The 19,978-nt window shown below is 39.8% G+C and overlaps 1 protein-coding gene across 1 annotated transcript in view; it reads left to right on the top strand.

Moving 5' to 3' along the window:
- Nucleotides 1-212: 212 nt before the first annotated feature.
- The window catches only part of SNX25 (sorting nexin 25), a gene marked incomplete at its 5' end in the record, with an annotated part of 32,688 nt that continues 12,922 nt past the window's right edge, over nucleotides 213-19,978 (top strand). Inside the window, 5 exons of the mRNA XM_010284930.1 lie at nucleotides 213-403; nucleotides 6,832-6,963; nucleotides 8,892-9,167; nucleotides 13,177-13,332; nucleotides 15,068-15,199. Coding sequence (XP_010283232.1) covers nucleotides 213-403; nucleotides 6,832-6,963; nucleotides 8,892-9,167; nucleotides 13,177-13,332; nucleotides 15,068-15,199 — 887 coding nt within the window. The remainder of the gene's footprint in view (nucleotides 404-6,831; nucleotides 6,964-8,891; nucleotides 9,168-13,176; nucleotides 13,333-15,067; nucleotides 15,200-19,978) is intronic.

Genomic DNA, 19,978 nt, shown 5'->3' with positions numbered 1-19,978 from the left:
TTTCTGAACTGTTATATATAAACCTGTGAGACATCATTGGAGAATGTTTCGAAGTCATCATTCTGTTTCAAATACAGACTTTCCTGTATCTGTGTTCATGTTCATAGTTGATTCCTGAACGACAAATGCTTTGATCAGGCAGGTCACAGAGGCAATGGTACGGTGATGTTTTCATGTTGTAAAAGGCTGTCTGTGATTTGCTTTGTTCTTAGATTCAAAAGGAAAAGAAACCGCGGCAATGAAAGCTGACCTACTGAGGGCTCGCAATGTGAAGAGGTATATTAATCAGCTGACAGTGGCAAAGAAGCAATGCGAGAAGAGAATAAGGCTCCTGGGAGGGCCTGCTTATGATCAGCAGGAAGATGGCATTTCTGATGAAGGCGATGGCCCTCAGAGTCAGAAGGTATAAATCGAGTAGCACATACGTTGTCTGAAGGTCATTGTAAATGTGTTCGCACTGGATCATGTTAGCCTCACTGTCATTAATCCCCTCCCTTCCCCCAGGAGTCAAGTGTTAATTAATTGCTGCATAGTTTATTTATCTTGGGGAAAGATCATTGAAGTACCCAAAAAGACATAGTGATCACTCAGCTTGGAATATTGCTAAATGCGAAACTTCATAAAGGATCGAGTGGCTTGTAAGCATGTGTGATTTTTCAGCCATACTGCATGTAGGGGGTTAAGGATATGGTAGAGGCTTTTCTGAAGGTAGTGACTTGCTTTCAAATAAAATATTGCACATATGTTGGCAATCTTTCTTTGGCCCTTGTTATATTTACTGTAGGAAATACCTGTGGGTTTAGCAAATACTGAGTTATTCAAAAGCAAACAATTACTTGTGGCAGCCAATTGACAAAATCATGGGTGATCATTGCAGAAAAACATGTAAAGCCTTTGACTGAACACTGGTTTTCAACATCACTGTAGTCTGGAGTTGAAAAAACTACAGCTGTATTAGCCAGCATCTACAAAAATAAAACTATGGCTACTTATCCTTGATAAACTTTAATAAGTTTAGTGTCCTCCTTGTGTAATCTATTCTGTCCCCTTTGGGCAAAGTACAGTAATGGATGTATTCAAATTAAAAAGAATATTTTATCTTTTTCATGTAGGTAGAAGAGAAGTTATCTCTTCATGCAGGGATCGTTAATATTCATTATGTCGTTATAATAATTGTAACTTAGTGGCATGGCAGAAAAAGTTGCATGGGGGAGAAATGGTTCTCACTATTTGTGTTTTGTTTTTCTTGAGTAAGGTCTGAAAGAGAATAGTTCCCTACCCCCCACTTGTCCTTAAGGCATGATTTCAGATGGTGTGTCATAGATTGTGCCAAGACAGTTCTGATCTGTTTCCTGAAGTTGGGTGTAGTGAGAGGTGCCAAGGAGAAAAGGGAAGGGAGAAGCATGTGGCAGCACCACATGAGCCACTGATGCCACTTTTGGTGCCTGCTGAGATGTTATGGACTTTCCAGGATAGCTATATGGTGACATAAGATTGTTCAGGAGCAGGGTCAAGCAGTGAAGCTGCACTGTATAGGGACAGGGATTGGTCAGAAATATAATATTACTGCAATGAAAAACAAAGGAATTCCTGTTGTTAATGTTGCATGTCTTATGACCCGATGGATTTTTGGTGGGAGCTGCTGACTCAGAGTTATATCTTGCAAGTATACCTATGAGCAGCTCCATATTGAGTTAATGGTGCTATTAATAGGAATAAAGACTCCTTGCATGGGCATTTTTTATAGTGATGGCAGAAATGATGGGATCCAGGACTGCTCTTCTAAGTTTTTGATGTGTTTCTATGAAGAAGGCCTAGAACCCCTCCACATCCATGTCAGCGTAGAAAATAGGAAAACAGCTTCTCTCCTCTGTTGTCCCCAGTGCTCTGTTGCCAGGAAAGAAGCTGAGGGGGGCTGGATGAGAGACAGGCCACGCTGCTCTCTTCTGAGCACAGAAAAATGCCCAGGGTTCGGCTGAGGAGAATGACTTTCTTCGTTGTTGCTGCTTCTCATCCTGCATTGGGGTAGCTGCAGTCTGGGTTCTTATTTCAAGGCAGCCAGTGCTATTTCGGCTGCTGGCCCCTCCTATGTGGGCAGTATTGACTGAACACTCAGGCTTTTTTCTAAGCAAAAGGGCAAGGTGTTGTTTGGGATTTAGTAGATAAGCTAATGTTGGTGTGTCGCTGCTGGTGGCCCATAACTTCTTTTTAGAGTCTGTCTCTGTCAGCTTTTCTGTTAAACTAGGACTTAACCTGCAAAATAGCTAGCTTGTATAGAATAAACTGGAAGTTTGCCGCCTTTTCTTCAACTTGCATGAAACAGGTCAGAAATGGGCATTTGCGATGGTGGTTTGAATTATTATTTTATGTAAGGGTAGTACAGACTTGAATACATTATTAACTTTGGGGAATTTTTGGTACTAGTTGAACAGTGAACAAACTGACTAGTGACCTAAACTTGTATTTTGGTTTCGCTTCTGCATCCTACAGAAAGCTTTCTTTTTCTTGCGGTAGTAGGGGAGTAAAAATCTATAATGCATGTTCTGATTATGGGCTTAAATGTGGAGATAGATTATTTGGAAAGTCAATGTTCTCCTCTTACAGATTTGAGAGACAAAAATTATGTGCTTTGAAATACTTTGTTTTTTTTTTCTTTCACAGCAGAAGCTAATTATAAAACAGTGTCAGTTTTCTGTTTGATAAATACGTAAGTCACAGGACTGTATAGACTTTGCACACGTTTCACTCACCTTGTTATCCTGAATCTGGGTTCTCTAGGGAAATCCTGAATGAGTGAGTTATAATCAAATGTTTATAAGCAAATAAACGAACCCCAGCTACTCTCTGAATCTGAATTCCGTCATTAGCTCTGATACTGATTTATGCTGTGCACTGGGTGTTAGATTTGCTTTCGGAGAAAATGTAGTTTGAATTAGTGTAATATATAAAGCATCTCGTCTAATCTACTTATGGCCAGTGCAGTTTTAGTCCTTTTTCTTAGAAACTACCTGCACAGCACTGCAGTAATTAATTGAGTTCTTGTTGTCTGTGTTTATTCAGCAAACCATTTGTTTCATCTGTCGTGTTCAGTATAACACCTACATCACCACATCTGTGAGATTCGACATGTGGAGTCACAGCATCTCCTTAGCGGAGCTGTTTTGTGAACCACGGGTGGTAGGAGGAGCTCTGGGGGTCTGATCCTTGACTAGCTGTGAAATAGCAAGGAAACCACCTGAGGTGCAGGCGGTTCATGTTCATAATCCTACTGATGAGGACTAAGTTGAAACTCCTGCAGAAGACCTTGCTTCCACGACATCTGTGGGTAGATGCTGGTATAACTGGTGACTGATCAGATTTTCACTGTGATATTTTCCAAGCTTCAGGTTGTGAGATCACGTTATGTCAAGATACCTCGTGGTACAGAATTGGGGGATATAAAGAAAACAAGCTTCAGGTGTTGGTCCCCTGTTGCCTGAAGGTGGAGTGTCTTATGACAGAAGTATGATCATGAACATGCGAGTCTCAAGGCAGGATTTTTCCATTAGTGTATGTGCAGTAAAATAGCCAGGTACCTTATGTAGTATATACTTCCTGATAGATAACTAATCATTGCATTTGGTTCAGCTACTGCTGTATAGGACAAAGACAGCCTTCTGATGACTTGTCTCTTTTTAAAAAACAGTAAGAAGAATATATGCTTTAATTTTAGTCAGTGTACAGACAAAGCATTAGTTAATGGTTTTTAAAATGCAACCTGGAAAGAGACACATGTTTTTCCAGTGTTATTTTTTACATTCCTCTTATTCCTGTCTTCTACAAAAAAAGAAGATCCAAATGAAAACAGAAGTCCTGCAGTCTGACTTTGTGCCATCATCCCAGCAGAAGACCTCCACTACTGACCCAAATGCTGTTCACCCCACCCATGATCTGCAGTGCCATTACCAGCTGTATTGTGGTTATTCATTGTAGGTCAATGTGGTTGTAGCATATGTGAACCTTGTGTGTTGCAAAGAAATGTAGTACAGTGCATCTATGCTGTGTCTGGTGCCTATACAGGCTATTCCAAATTAAGTAGCTTTATGTTCCTCTCCAGAGAGAGGTTGCGACTATGTTTAGCGACTTGCCAAGACCAGATGTCTGCCTCGTAGGGCCAGAACAAGGCTGTTATGTGTGCATATGCTAGGGATGCTGGTTAAAGCACCCTGCTTGGAAAAAAAATAAAACTCTGACCCCTTCCTAGTCTTTGGCAGAGCCTGTGACCAGCTGTGGTACATTAGTTACTTTGCTGTTGGAGTAGGGAATGGATGTGGCATCAATAAAGCTGCTGGTTTTCTGAACCCAGAAGCTGCTCTTGATTTAAAAGGACTTGAAGGGTTGCTGTTGAGGCTGATAATTCTAAGATTATATCTGCTAGCTGGATATTAGATTTGAGAGTGTACACGTGCCCTAATGCATGCATATGTGCCAACATTGCTTAGAGCTTTGTACTCTGATCTGTGGTGATACTGAATCATAAAATGATCTTTTGCTGAGGATTACAAATTACCGCAGTCTTGGTCTTTAAATCAGAGAAGGAAGTATCATCCACAGAATACTTCCTGGATTGCATGCATTTTATGGTAACTTACCATCTCAAACCTAAAAACCTCTTTTGTCCATCATCATTGTCATTGAAGTCTTAATAATGTTTATAGTACTGTGTGTGTAATGTATTTAATAATTCCAGGATAGTCATGCCTTAAAAATCTATAAAATGTTTGTGAGGTCTCATTTCTGCAAGAGACGTTTAAATAAACTTTCCTGTCTATTAATTTATTTTGTTAAAGTATTTCAGTTTGCAAGGTAACTATTAGGAGATTTGTGTAACAGCATTATTAGGCACCACCACTTTAATTACCATGAGGCACCTGTGCAATGGGCCCTTTGTTAGGTGAGAGGGGTGGTTGTGCTTGCCTTGCTCCCTGCAGCAGCACTTACCCACAATTACTTTTGAGAGGGGGTGTTTAATTACTCTCCTTGCTGGCAGCTTGGGTGGGGATACCTTGGAGAACAGAGGCATAGACACCAAGGTGACCTCTTGCTCAACAAGTGATGGCATGTGCTCTACATTGTGATTTATTACCTCCGCTATCATTTACAGAGCGGAGATGGTGAAGATCTCTGTTCAAGAGGCTGGAAGACCCTCTTCCGCTTGTATTTTAAATCACTGTCCTTGATAAAGTTATTGAATAGAAGGTATGATGATGCACAGCAATGAGGCTAAACCAAAGGCTGGCCTTTGAACTGTCATCTCTGTGTTCTTCTCTTCGACAGTCTGATCACCGTTTCTGTAATAAGCCCAGCTTCAGCAAGCCTGCCTTTCTGTGCTGTTTGATGAGGTTTATAGAGTGAGCTCTGAAACGGAGAAGTTTGTTTTCATATACCTGAATAGCTCTGAAGCTAAGGGCAAGCCATGTCCAGAAGACATTGGTACGGTAAAGAGAGGAATGGCACATGACTCTCACTGAGGAACTCTGAAGATGAAAATGAGCATTTCAACTGAGACAAACACAGTTTACTTAAACATTGCCCAAAATTTGGGGGAGCTGTTTCAGACAAAACATAAGTGGCTTATTATTAGGTATCAGAAAACCTGTATTAGAGAAAGTATTAATGCCTCAGTCTCAGTTGGAATTCATGTCTTGCTCCATACCATATTATCTTTTCTATAAAATGCAAAGTTATAGGAAGCTAAGATTCATTAGCCCCAGTGCTTAAGGACCTGCTTTTCTTTTCAAAGAAAAAGGTGTGGGTTGGTGTCTGTGAGGTACAAAGCAAGAGACCAAGATCACTCTGCTGTATTTGGATTCCTGGTGATACAAGTAACAGCACTAAATGAGATAGATGAAAACTGGTTCAGCTGCTAGTCTGAAAAGTTGGAGAGGAAGGCGTGTCTAGTTTTGAGAGGGTGTTTTGAAAATTGGTCCTGTTTTTTAAAGAAGGTTGTTCATTTTGTTCAACGTGGGAAGGTCTGTTCATTTTTCAGGGAGGTGTTTTGTTTTCAGGTGTTTGCCTCAAAACACCTGGATTCACAAAAATAGTAGAGGGTGAGGAAGCAGTAACGGCTTTTTGATCCAACAGCTCAAAGGTTGCAGCATCTGCTTGGGAAGTCTGCGTTTCAGTTCCTTTTCTGCTTGACATACACCCTTCTCTCTCATCTTAGGACGAGTCTTAGGACCATCAGAGCTTATGGTCTTTCCTGGCTGCATTTCTGATAGATGCTTTTCAATAACGCTCAGTTAATGGGAACTGGCCACCAAATGCCCTAGCTGCCAGGGTAAAAAGTACACTCCATCTTTCTCTGTGTCCCTGGGAATAACTGAGATACATCTCAAAGCTCTGTGGCCTGTGGTGTGGAAATTGCCGGCGTTACTCTTCGTTTGAATCAAGCAAAGAATAGATCGGTTAGCTTTCAGCTTGGGTCTTCTGCCTTGCAGGAAGATTGGAAATTAAATACTTGGCAACAGCATTTCATGAATGTCTTGAAATGCCATTTTAGTCCTGCACAATGCAGTGTTACTTCCTGGGCAGGAAACATGTGGAAACATTTTCTATCTGGTAGGAGCATAGATGCATTTATCTTCTAAATACTTACAACTCTTTTTTTTTTTTTTTATGAAGCAGAACTATTCCTGTAGGCAGTCTGTGCAGTTGAATCTAGTACACTTGTTTGTGGGATGCATGGTGCTTTGTGGGCACATGAAGTGAAAAGATTTTCCCCATAAGGGATGGAGAGAAGTTAGAGTTAGGTATTTTTCCAGGTTTTACTCTTAGTTTTCCTTTCTTCAGATTCTTCAGTTTGAAGAAATTTTGGCCAACCCTTCATACCGAGAGCACTTCCGGATCTACATGGAGAGGATGGACAAGATGGCTTTGATCAGTCTTTGGGAGTCTGTGGAGTATCTGAAGAATGCCAACAAGGTGGAAGAAATTACAAGTCCATGTGGCTTGTACATTAACAGGAATCTCTGCTTGTTGTGATCTTGGTGTTAGGAAGTGTCTTTGTATTTATGTTTTTAAAATAGCAATAGCATAGGATGGGTGCTAAGCAATTCAGGTTTTTTAACTTCATGACGATGTTTGAGGATAATATGGCATTTACAAACTGTGGACTGTTGTGATGATGGTTTACATGACCTGTAAAAAGGATACTTGATAGGCAAAAGTAGAATTATTTCCCCCTCCACCAGAGAAGAAACTTGCAGTAATATTTTGGCTTTAGTGGTATCAGCTCATGTGAAACTTAAAAGTACGTTACTGTTGGATAGTCTGTCCATAAACCTCTCATCTTGCCAATTACAGGTAGCCCATTCAATCCAAAACCATGAAAATTTGTGTATATGTGTTTTGAAAATCCTTTTGAAAGACAGGTTTTGCTTTAAAAGACCCCTTCCTCTCCCTGTTCCCTTGCTGTATAAGCAGCTAAGTTTCTCCAGGAATACCTACTGCTAGAGGGAAGAAACAATGTTATATTGTAATTTGTGCTAAAATAAAGTAGGAACGAGAACCCCGAATCAGGGATAGGAAATACCACTTAAAAGTTGCAAGAAGTATCCTGGAGCAGTGGTGCAGAGCAAGAATGTAGGGGACAAATTTTCTGTTTGTGAGCAGTGGGGTGGATTTTTGAGGGAAACTGTTCTAAACCTCCAGGATTCATGCTAGCATGAAATACGAACTTCATTATTAAGTATCAGTTAACTTTTTATTCACTGTAATTTTATTGCTTTCCTATGTAAAAAGATTCTAGTCAATTGGAAAACACAAATAACATCCTGCAACCAAAGTGGCAAATTGTGGAGTGTGAGTAGCGAGCCATTAATATAATCTGAAGAAATGGATAAGAACCAGTGCAGGCTAAAAAGTGTTCATGAAAAGGGTTTGTCAGGCACTGTGAAGAGACTTGTATAAATCAAGTTTTGTTTTCCCAAATGTTCATGATTTGAAAAGGTGCTGTAAATAATTTCATGACCTTTCAGCTGTGATTTCTCTCCTTGCTTTCAAACAATATGTATAATGCCTTTATTCAAGACTTCTCTTTTTTTTAAAGAGATTTTAAGATACTGTGCCCCTCTCCTCCATGGAACGTAAAGGTTGTCTGTCACTACAGGGGCAGCTTTGATTACAAAAAAGTAGCATCATGCAGCCATGTGGGTGGGATGTCACATGAGGCAGGCAAGCACATTGTGCCATACTAAGGGAGTGGATAAAACCTTTTTAGTTTGGGTCAGTGTAGAGAGGTGATAATTTAGAGAGGTGATCATGAGCTGTGTTGCATTACTTCTCTTTCCTATTCATTACTGCGAAGTTCAGTCCTGTGCGTTGTTCTGTGCTCAGTGGAAATACCTGGCCTCGCGTACTGGTAAATGTCCCTTCAGGTGTGCTTTTTTCCTTTTTTTTTTTTTCTTTCTTTCTTTCTTTCTCCCTCAAAAATTAACTGTAGTCATACATAAAGTGAGTTGATCCTATCCGGCAGAAGACAGGAGAGCTGAATACAGCTGAACTCTACAATCTGAACTTAAAAGGGTGACCACAACGTTGCGCTAGCACTTGTTTTCTCTTTAAAACCAGCTTTTGGAGCATACTTAAAAAAGCAATGGGTGGAAGCTATGCTCATTTTAGAGCATGGCCATTTCTTCACTTAACAAATAGTGATATTTAACTTCTGAAATTGACTGCTTAGCATAGGTGTGCAGGCAGAGTGCTTGATTCACAGATGTGTTCTTGTACATCTGGGGGTGAAATTAGCTTGATTATTGTTCAAATTATGCACCTGGGTCCTGAGTCATCCTGATATTTTTAACATCTTTTCATTATTCTCTTCTTCCTCCCTCTCCCTCCTTGCTTCTTAGGCTGAAATACCTCAACTGGTGAGTGAAATTTATCAGAATTTTTTTGTGGAAAGCAGAGAAATACCTGTGGAAAAATCCCTTTATAAAGAAATACAGCAAAGTCTTGTGGGAAATAAAGGCATTGAAGTATTCTACAGAATTCAGGCAGATGTTTATGAAACTCTGAAGGACAGATACTACCCCTCGTTCATTGTCAGTGATTTATATGAGAGATCAGTCAAGAAGGAAGAAGAAAGAAGTTCTGCTCAGCTAACTCCTGAGGACAAAGATGAAGTGGTGAGTCACGTGGATAATTTAATTTAAGATGATCTGAAGATGATCCTGAATAAAGCATATAGTAGCATCTTCTGTCCTTGAGCTTTGGACTACTTTTTTTTTTCTGATGTATTTATAAATATCATTACTCTTGTAGTTCCATAAGGTAAACCTGGTATGTTTACAAACTCTTTGAAACAGAATGGTACAAAACGACTGACTACTTAAACTTTAAATTACTTAAAAGTAGATATTTCAGATTTCCAACCTTTTTGTGTTCTGTATCTTTCATTATGCTCCTCAGTATCAGAGAATGCAAAACGTACCTCATACAAGCTCAGCTGCTCTGCTTTTCAATGAAGGAAATCTTACTGAAACATCAGTAGGTTTCTGTCTAGACATTGTCTGTCCCTGTCCCCTGTGCATTTCCTAGGTACTAACGAGGTATTAAAAGTTGCACAAAAGAGGAGAAAAAGTAATGAAAAATATAATCTTAGTGCTTTTTTATTAATTTATTGAACAAATTAGTGGGCTATGTTGGAAGATAAAACTGATTAAAATAGCACTAGAATTGGAAATACTAAAACAGAGCATTCAAAAGCTCATAAGCAATAACCCAATGGCAGCAATAACCCAACCTGGGCAGCTTTTTTCAGTGGGTTCTTTAAATCGGTCGGGGGAATTTGTGTTACGTTTATCTAAGAACATTTGGACAAGAGCATCTCTGACTAGTGAGTGTCTTTCAGTGAGGCTGCTGCTTCAGATCAGCATGAATATCTTCATTTTACATGTGAAGTTGCTCAGAACACAGTGAAGTGTAATAGTTTTTCTGAAACTGGATCTAAATGGATAAAGAGGAGCAGAACCCAGAGGTGCTGATCTACAATTTTTCCAGAACCTAAGGCTTTTGCACTTACTTCTTAAATATGACTTTCATTTCTGTAGGTGAGCTATTATAGTTTCTGTCTTCTGCATATCAGCAAATCTGCAGAGATGAGCTATTATAAATAAATTACTTCAATATGAACTTTTAGAGCTTGCTGAATTTTTCATTGTCTGTTTCTCCCTGTATTCTTCTCCTTGATAAAAGATTCAAGACGTGTTTTCTACTTTTCGCACTGCTAACTCAGCATGTGTTGAGGGTGGTAGGTACTTCAAAGATGTTCTGTCCTTGTGTTTGCAACCATTGGGACTTTGAGAAAAGGATGTTACTGGTTTTGTCCAGAACTTTATAAATATTAAATGGTGTGCTTTTTAATCTCTTTATGTATTTTATTCAGTCTAACAGAGATAACAGTTTCTCTAAGAAAAGTGACCCAACACCTTGGGGCTAGCTGTCCTCTGTCAGATAACATTTACTGTAGCTGCCAAAAAATTAGATTTTTGACATCAGCATCATCTGTCCTTCCTGAGTCCTTGGATATATATGTGCCAGATTTGAAGGCTGTGTCTGCTGTGAAACCAGAAAGACTAATATATTGCCAAGCTTGCTTAGGTTTTTTGCATTTTTAACATCAAATTAAGTAGGAAGTTGCATATATTGTTAGAGCATCTCTCGAATAGAGCAGTCCTAATGGCTCTGTACCATGCTTTAGGGTCTTTCATGTGAAAATAAATTACAAGAAATACTTTCTGAAGCTTCCAGTGGTCTTCCAAATGTTGGTGAAAATGGACTACTGGCTAATAGTAGTGGGTTTTTTCCTCCCCATGTTACAGGCAACCATGTTTGAGAAATCTAGTATTTCTGGAGGGATCCATATTGTTAGCAAATACAAATTACTTTCATTTTAACATCTGGTTTTGGAGGTCTATGTCCACACTTCCTGGGGCATTGTGGGAGTTACCTATATAGTTAATTTTCTATAAATTTCACTGTTATGGCTGCATAGGTAAAAAGCCATCTGGTATCCTCATGGAGGGGAGGGCAAAAGGGTAAGCTGTAATTAAACATGAGGAAATCAAATCGGAAGATAGGAATCGGGGCAAGGCCAGACTCTGCTGGTTCTGCTGCAGGTGGAACGAGCTCGTTTCTTCTTCCTTCCAATCGATCATCGTTTTTTGCTCTTTGGACAAACCTCCTTTAAAAGGTCATGAGTAGACGTAAAAATACAGAAGCGAGCAGTACCTGCATTCAGCACTTTGGGGAAAGAGGGTCTGGTGGTTACATTGGTGCTGCATGTGTCAGGTCGCTAAAATAAGCCCAAAGTCTGTGTTCTGCAGCACTCAGAGATGGAAGTCATCATCAGTTTAGCAATCAGGGGAAAATGGCATAATCCTTTATGATCTCAGCTTTGAGTGTGTTGGTTGTTTATTTGATAATTTGGATAGAGGTAACTTGCTGTCTTGTAATTCGAGCATTTTTGTGATAAACCTAGTGATTCAGCATTGTTTTTTGCTCTGTCTGAAATGTTAATGACACAGAAATCATGTAGCCTACCTCTGGGAGCAGAACCTTACTGATTTGTAATTAACTGCAGTCCTTTGATCACTAGAACCAAACTTCATACGAAAAATCTTTTAATACCTCAGTGTTGAAAGTAGCATTTTTGATTCTTTTTTTTTACCTCTGTGCTTCCCAACAAGTATAAGGCTTTTTTATTTTATGGTACTGTTCATCTAGAGATACATACAGAATAACACCCAGTGTTGTTTATTATTATTATTTATATTATTGTAGTGCCAGGAGAAGACAACAGGCTTCCATGAGCTGAACTCTGTACACATTCTTGGAGGCAGTCTCTGACCTGAGGAGTTTACGGTCCATGCAGAACAGAACAGACAGGAGAAAGGACAGGGCATAGAGCTAATGTTAATTGCTCAGCCACACAGGAGGCAAATGCGGAGCTGGGAAAGGGCATGGATTTCTTAGCCTAGAACTCCTGACTTCTGCATTATGTTTCCCTCCCTTACGAGGATCACACTAAGGAGATTAATTGTTGTTGCTACTGTATCTCCCCTGAGATTTTTTTTTTTTAACTACGATGTAAAATACTGCGGAGTTTACAATAGGATTGTCTCCTCTAAAACTCACAGAATGTCGCAGAGTATGAGACTTCCTTCCTTCTGTTAATTAAATACAGACACAGGTTACTTAGTGGGAATATCATTAAATAATGCACATCTCTTATTAATGAGATTAGATTCATAGCTTCCCACAGATAAATTTAGATATATTCAGTCACAAGCAGACCTCGAAGATCTTTGAACATGGCAGCGGTAACATCACGGTGTGGTGTTTGCTGGATCTCAAGGTGTTCCTGCCTATTTGGGGAAGTATGGTAAGAAAGCGGGGGCTGTAGTAAATGCCAAAAGACATTAAAGAGAATGTGACTGAAAGGTGTGAAGTTTTCTAGGTTTTTTGCATGCTTGTGGTACACAAGATGGAAAAAGCTATTGGTTTTGTCTGAATGAATAGAAGAAAATGAGTTATGAGTTCAGGGTAATGCATATATGCTTTTAACACATTTTTATTAATACTTCTAAAAACAGCAGCAAAATCTGTTTATGAAAGAAAGGACTTGGTTTAGATTGTTCTACAGGCTGATAAATCTGTCTTGTGAAGGTTTGTGGAAGGCAGTACTGTTTGTTAGAACTGTGGGGTTTTCTGTTTTGTTCCATCCCGCCCTGTCCCCTGTCTCATTATCTTTCAGCTCAGAAATAAGTATTTTGCTTTGCTATCTGGCTCTGAATATTGACCATGACCACTCAGCTGTTGTTGATACTTCCTCTCATTTACACTTAAAGCCTTAGCTTGAAGATCATTTTATGCAGTTGGCGAGAGTTACCAAAGAGCTGTAGTATAAATGGTAATGAGTGCTTTGGTTTTTGTGGTGGGTTTTTTTTGTTTTGTTTTTTTAAACAGACTTATGTTTCATTTTGGATCTGATGGTTGGAATATCTTAGAATCTGTTATACCTACATTTTTGTCTATATCGAGAAGAAGTGGTGTTATTCATAAGATGTTTATGGACCAAACAATAACTGTGTCCTTCATATTAATGATGCAATTACTCCCATCCTCTATTCCTAGAGCCAAGGTTGTGAAGAAGCTACTGAAGAATGCAGCACAAGGATTAATGAACAGGCCAGTTATGCTGTAAATAAACTTCGCCAGCTAAATGACAAACTAGAGTATAAGAAACAGGCTCTAAATTCCATATGTAATTCACCAAAACCTGACAAAAAGGTAAGTACTTTTAGTGTCTTCAGGTTTGTTTTGTTGTTTGTTGGGTTTTTTTAATAATTACATCTGTGTTTGTGTACTATCCAGTTGTCTCAGGCTCTTCTTGGACAGGTGAAATTGCTATTTCAATCAGCCTGTTATAGAAAGTGAAATCAGAGCTTAGTTTAATTGTTCGTTTTTTTCATTTTTTTAAAAGCTTGTGTAACTAAAATTGCAAATATTATTTATATTGCTTTGACTGTCATAGAATAATGACCTCTCTCCTGGTAGTCTTGCTGCTTTGTCGGTAGCAAATAGTATTTCTTCCTTACAGCTCTACCCACCTGTATCTGTGTAATTCTTTATGGCAGCTTGTTTTGTGTCCCTGGCACATCTGCAGCACTGCAGCGGATGGATGTGCTACTTAACTTCTGCTCCCTCTGCTGGCTTTGAAATAGCCTAGCACAATTTCATCTTCTCTACAGTTGTGACTGGCTTGCTCAAATAAAGGGGAAAAAAGGACCTCAAATGTATCACAGTGTATGATTTCCTTTATAAGGAGCTAGGAGAAATCTGCAGGGCAGATTTTTCATGAGACTAAAAATTCTGAGGGATATGAAACTTTCTGGGCTTGGATAAAAAAAAATAAAAATTAAAATCTCTTTTTCTCTTTGCAAAGTGCTCCAGTTAAGCAGTCCATCGTCACACTCAGGCAGAAGCAAGTGATTTGCATTTGTCTTAGGCCAACTCATTTGCATTGCTACTGAGGATGACAGGACTGTTGTTCAGAGGCAGCTGGGCCAGGCTTTTCAGGTTGCAGATGGTAGGTAGTGGATGAGACAAACAAGTAGCCAAGGCATCTCCCCTAAAATGGCCTCCTGCTAGGGATGGCAAAAATGGACATGGGTGTCAGTCATTGCTCGGGAGCTGGGTTCTTTGTGCATTTGTTCCTTCACTCAGGGTGAGTGCTAAGATGCTGCTCTGAATAGCAGTTGACACCCTACTTGTTTGTTGATGCCCAGCTCTGGGGATAGCTACCTCTAAGAGAAAGATGTGGGCAGTAGCGTTTGAGGCCACCCTGGCTAGCTTCATTCCCCCATCCCTTCCACATCTCCCTTCTGCCAGAGGTTCCTGCAGAACCTGTGGAAATGTGTCCACAGCTGCTCTGCTGTGTGTGCGGCCTCAGCTGACAGAAGATTCCTCTTAATTTGTCATCCAACCACTGCTGTTCAGAGGGGTAAGAGCACAGATGTGTCCCTTTTATGCCTGTATTATTGCAGTAGCATTTATCTGTGGAGCTTTTAAATAGATAATTAGGGTTGACAGCGTGAGACCACCTTGTCACAGGGACTTTATTTTTTCTCCTCTAGACATGGCAGGTAAAAATTCGGTTCTTAGTCATACGAAGTAAAAAATGTTTCTCCAATTTCAACAGTTTTGTGCCATATGAAGGAGAACATCACACAAATTTTGTATTAAATTTTTAACCTCAAGCTATTCCTGGGTGGTTTGTTTTCTCTTTTTTAATTGCTTTTGCTGTGAGATCCATACAAGGGTCCCATACAAAATATATGTTCTGCAAGCTTATAAGAGGAATCATAGATTCTCTTGCTTAGCATTATTTTCCATGTGAATTGTTCTGTCTCTCCCTGCTTTTGTACCTTTCCTCCTTTCTGAATAGTGTCCCTAAAGACACAGCTAGGTGTGTTGCACAATTTTTTTTTCTTACTAGTTGTAATCAATAAACTTTCCTCTGCAGATTGTTTCTAAGCTGAAGGATGAAATTACTCTGATGGAGAGAGAGCACAATGACCTTCAGCTGCACATTGCAAGAACGGACTGGTGGTGTGAGAATCTTGGCATGTGGAAAGCCTTCATTGTCTCAGGCGAGGTATGTTCTTTTAATGGCTTTTTATCTTCTGGGTCAGTTCAAACTTGCATGAAGAGAAGAATAAAAACCTGTGTATACTTTCCTTACACCTTTGTGTACACTGTTGATACTTCATATTTACTTGAGGGGGAAGGAAACCCTAACCTCTTTTGAACTCTTACTGTTTCCCCAGTCACTACTACAACGCTTATAAAAAATTTCTATTCCTCTGATACTGTTGTAATCGAGTTATTAAAATACCTGCTTGTATGTGAACTGGTTTTGGTGTTGGGTAAAGCAATTTGCTATCTTAGGGGCATTGTTTTTCATGAGAACTGTCTCTTGTTATATTACCATGCTATGACACTTGGGTGCAGTTGTGTCTCTGCTTTGTTTCAAAGATGCAATACTGACGTTTTTTGTGTTTTGTATTATTATATTTAACAGCAGTACAGTTTTGAGGGACTAGAATACCCAGAAAGAAGGGGCTTTAAATCTGTGCGTAAGTTGAAGGAGAAGTTAAATTTTTCTTGCTCTGCTCTCTGTTTGGGTGTAGGCAGCCAGTTGTAGAACGGATGTAAAAAAAGTTGTAATGGAAACAAAAAGTATTATCATCTCATGCCTTTCTATTAACACTTGCCATGAAATGAACCCAATAAATGCTTGTTATGTAGTAACTGTAGGTTCACACCATACATAAGCAATCTTCTCGACAGTATTACTTCGGAGAATTAAAGATTAATTGTATCTCTACTGACTTGCCTTGCTGTGCTATTAAGGAAATGTTGCTTAAATAAGTATAAGTAGTTTCCTTGAAGTAGGTTTTTTTGGAAGAAAAAATTGTGCTGTTGAGTTCATTTGATTGCATCTGGAGCTCTTGCAAGCTATTGATAGGTCTGTTAACAGTTAAACTCATAATCTGTAAAACAAAAAATAAACCCAACAGGTTAAAAACTTCAGGTGCCATTTGCAAAACCAAATTCTCAATGTGTAGATGTCTGGGTTTGGTTTTATTTTAGTGCTGTTTGCAGGTGACACAGTTGAGAGCAGTGAAGTGCTTAAGTTGTCTTTAAAGAGTTCTCTGTAGCTTTTGAAGTCTGGTTTTAAAAAACAGCAATACTGTGTGCAGCAAAACTGCAGAATGGCAGCTTTCTGGTAAGGGGCACCATACTGAACTGCCCAAGGTCTCCCTTATTACCAGATCAGAAGGTGGTTTGGCTAAATAAGAGGGAGGTTGGGAGAGGCTTCTAATTACTTGCTGCCTTGACTATAATTTATAAGCAGTACTGGATTAGATAATTAAATGTAGGCTTGCATTAATTGTGCTGTTTGCAGCTCTGTGCTTCAAAGGATACACTGGAGAAAACATTCATGTTGTAGTTATCCATGTTAATTAATTGCTTGGGGATGTTCTGGCTGCAGCTGATATGAGGGGATATGAGTAGGTGACATGGTCTTTGTGTTTGCAAAATACGCTGTTGCTAATCCTAGTACGTAGCTCTGTGATTTTAGAGAGAGAAAAACTTGGTGGCCCGATGTTTTTTGCAGAAAAGCTTAGTAAAAGTAAATTTTGCTGTAGAATTTGAGCTGAAAGTGTAATAGCCTGTCATCAACCTACTGATTTACTAAACCAGTTAATAGATAATGTGTAAAACCCTAGAATTACTTAAGACTTGGGGAGAAAACTATGTGTGCAAACTGTTTGTACTCTCCTAGCTTGAATCTTTCAGTCTTTGTAACTTTGAGTCATATAAATGCACTAGCTGTGTGTGTGTGAAATATATAAAACAATCAATGTAAACGGTACAATCTACCGTTTAGGTGTCTTTTGGTAACTGGTATTTCTGATAAAACTGTCTTTGGAGACTCAGTGGTAGGTGTTGAAAAAAGACAGTAGGAACATGCAGAATGAGGGGACCCATGATAACTTGTCTAATTCTGTGTGTCAGAATGACAGGTATATTCCCCCCTATACCAGCAGGTATAACACTTACAGCTATGTAACCTAACCTGCTCTACTTGCTTTAATGGTTTTGGCCTTGTATCATTTCGTATTGTAGCAGACATTCTGCCTCCTCTGTTCGAAGAAAGGCGACTGTTTCAGAGCATAACATCTTCTTAAAAAAATCTATTACTTTCTTAAGGAGTGGAGTTTGTAGATTTGAATAAGGTGAAAAAATAGCTTGTCTTACTCACTTAAATATCTTGGAATTTAGGATGTTTAGGCTTAGTGGAAATTAGCTTCCTGTGAATTGAGGAAAACAACAGAGTGCCCAGTATACCTTCTGCATGGCCTTTCTATGTTTAAAAGGGACTTTTAAGGGACTTTTTTTTAACAGCAGTCTGGTTAGCCCCTGTTTCACTGCTGCACAGCTTGAGTGAGCTGTTTCAGAGAGCTGCTCTGACTGAAGGAAGTTTCTGGTGAGTCATACAGTTCTTCACTGGCTTGATGACTGGGCTAATTTTTGTTAATGTTTAATCATTCCTGATGGATGTCTGGACCAGCCTTTACTGCTTCTAACAGTAACGGCTTTCCTTGGGAGTTTGTTACTTTACTGAACTGTTATTACACGTTTTGCTAATGTTACGTTTACATTTTACTTACTGAAGCTAATAGCTATAGTGTATCCTGGAAAGTATTTAATACTATTTGTTCCTCATTTGTTTTTGCAATATTTTTTTGAATGTTTCTTACTGTTACCACTCCACACACCCCAGTAAGAAGAGGTGCTCACCTCTGGCATACGCCTTGTACTTTTTATTAATGGATTGTAGGTGTGTCAACATCCCCGTTCATATCTCTTTGGGACTTTGTGGCTCATAGGGAGAAGGTATAAATCTTTACTCTTTTTGGGCTAGGGATCCGTGGCATGCTAGTAAATTCTGAAATAATTAACCTTCACATTGTCTTGAGGCTATGGTGTTGCTGCCAGTGCAAAAAACCCCAATAGCCTGAAGCTGCTTTGGGTACTTGAAGGCTGATTCTGCCCTTGCCAGGTAAGTAGCAGTGAATAACCTGAAAGACTCATGTGTAAGCTGAGGAAAGGGGCTGAGAAAGTGCTGAGGAGGATACTCCATTACTTGTGGAAATGCCATCACAGGGGCTAATTCTGAGAGCCCTTGCCAGTGCTGTGAAACAACCAGGGCTGAGATGATCACAGGACCTTTGGATTTGGAAAACCAAACCAGAGCACAAAGGATAAGCTTATCCTTGTGAGGAATCCAAGCTGGAAGAGGGTTAGGATGGTTCTCGGAAAGAACTGGATGATTTTCAGGATGGGAATATTAGAAGCACGGTGAAGCCTCACAGCGTGGCATGCAAGGTTCGGTGCCCAACGGGAGCTCTGGGCTTCAGCTCTGACCCATTGGAGGACCTGTTGTCTGGAAGCTGTAGGTACACTGATGGCTTCTCAGATGTGCAGTTTGTCTTGAGTAGGCTGCAAGTGTGGAAAAGGCAAATGTGGCCCTTGAATACATCAACAGAGGGGTTTCCATTCGGGATGAGGAAGCGTTACAGTCGCTCTGCAGGTGCTGGGCCGTTGTGTTCGAGAAGGGTGGATTTGAATGGATTGAATGAGGAACTTCTCCCATAAGACGTGATTGTGAAAACACTTCCGTTTGCTTAGCTTACCAAAAGGGAGAATCAGAGAATAGGGCTGCTGATAGGAACACATTGATAAGTGTAAACATAAGGGAGGGTTGAAGAGTTGCTGGAAAAAATGGGAAATAAGTTTGGAAGTTGAAAGGATGCTTCCAATGACCAGGATGGGAGTCTAAAGCAGACTTCTATTGTAACGGGTGTGGAAAAAAAATTCTTTCACGAGTTTGAATCCATTCGTGATCACAGTTGTATGAGATGGTGCCTGTTACAGCAAAGGACTAGATCTCCTGGTTTATAAGACCTCCTAACATCCCATTTTTTTGTTTTCCAGTTGACTCGTTAATTTGGAAAAACAAATGTACAAGTACTTAAGTTTGTCAAAATTTTTGCATTCTTAAGATCCTGAAGACTTTCAGATATTTATATGAAGGTATTTGAAGGAAGTTGTAATGTGTCTCCACGTAGTAACTAGAATTTAAATGATTTTGCACGTGGATCCTAACTTAAAAGCAGGAGGAGTACTAAGTCCTAAATAGATTTTGAGAATGTGCTTCCAGAGGGATGACTCTCTCCGGACAATTACAGTTCAGGTAACCCTACATGCATCCAAATGTCTGCCCTGGGGACAAATGCGTAATGGCGGATGATACCATGACTGAAATCGGCATTTTCAGCACTGAGCTCCGAGTTTTTAAAAGCGGCTGCCAGGAGGTGTTTGTGAGTCACCTACAAACACAAATCCAGATTAGCTCAGGGGTATACAGGCTGTATACAGGTATACAGGACATCCCAGTCCCTCTGTGCCAGGTCCCTCTGACCTACATTTTGGAGGCTATTCAAGCATCTCTTTCTGCAGTAGTCTGGCAGGAGGGAGGCAGTTCCCCAAATAGCTGTGCTGGAAACCAGGGCCATTTTCAGATGCTCCAGCTGGTGCTTTGTATGCTGTCTGGGTGCTGCTGCAGCTTTTTTTTTTTTTTTAAAGTGATGTGAAACCTGGGCCTCAGATCGGGTTTCCCAGTGGTCCATGTGCAGCTTTAGGAGTGCATCGCAGGGAATATTCTCCCTGTACAGCTCTGAACAGATGTAAAATATGAAGATACATTTTAGCTGTGTGTCTCTGTGTGTGATGTAGCCGTTTGTCAAATTATTTGTCACTAGCCTTAAGTGTTGCCAGACCTTTACAGGCTTCTCAGAAAATG

The sequence above is a fragment of the Phaethon lepturus genome, unplaced genomic scaffold, assembly GCF_000687285.1.
Source record: "Phaethon lepturus isolate BGI_N335 unplaced genomic scaffold, ASM68728v1 scaffold13794, whole genome shotgun sequence".
In the NCBI taxonomy this organism is placed as follows: Eukaryota; Metazoa; Chordata; class Aves; order Phaethontiformes; family Phaethontidae; genus Phaethon; species Phaethon lepturus.
The sequence above is the reverse complement of the archived record's forward strand: the minus strand, read 5'-3'. Positions and strand labels throughout refer to the sequence as shown.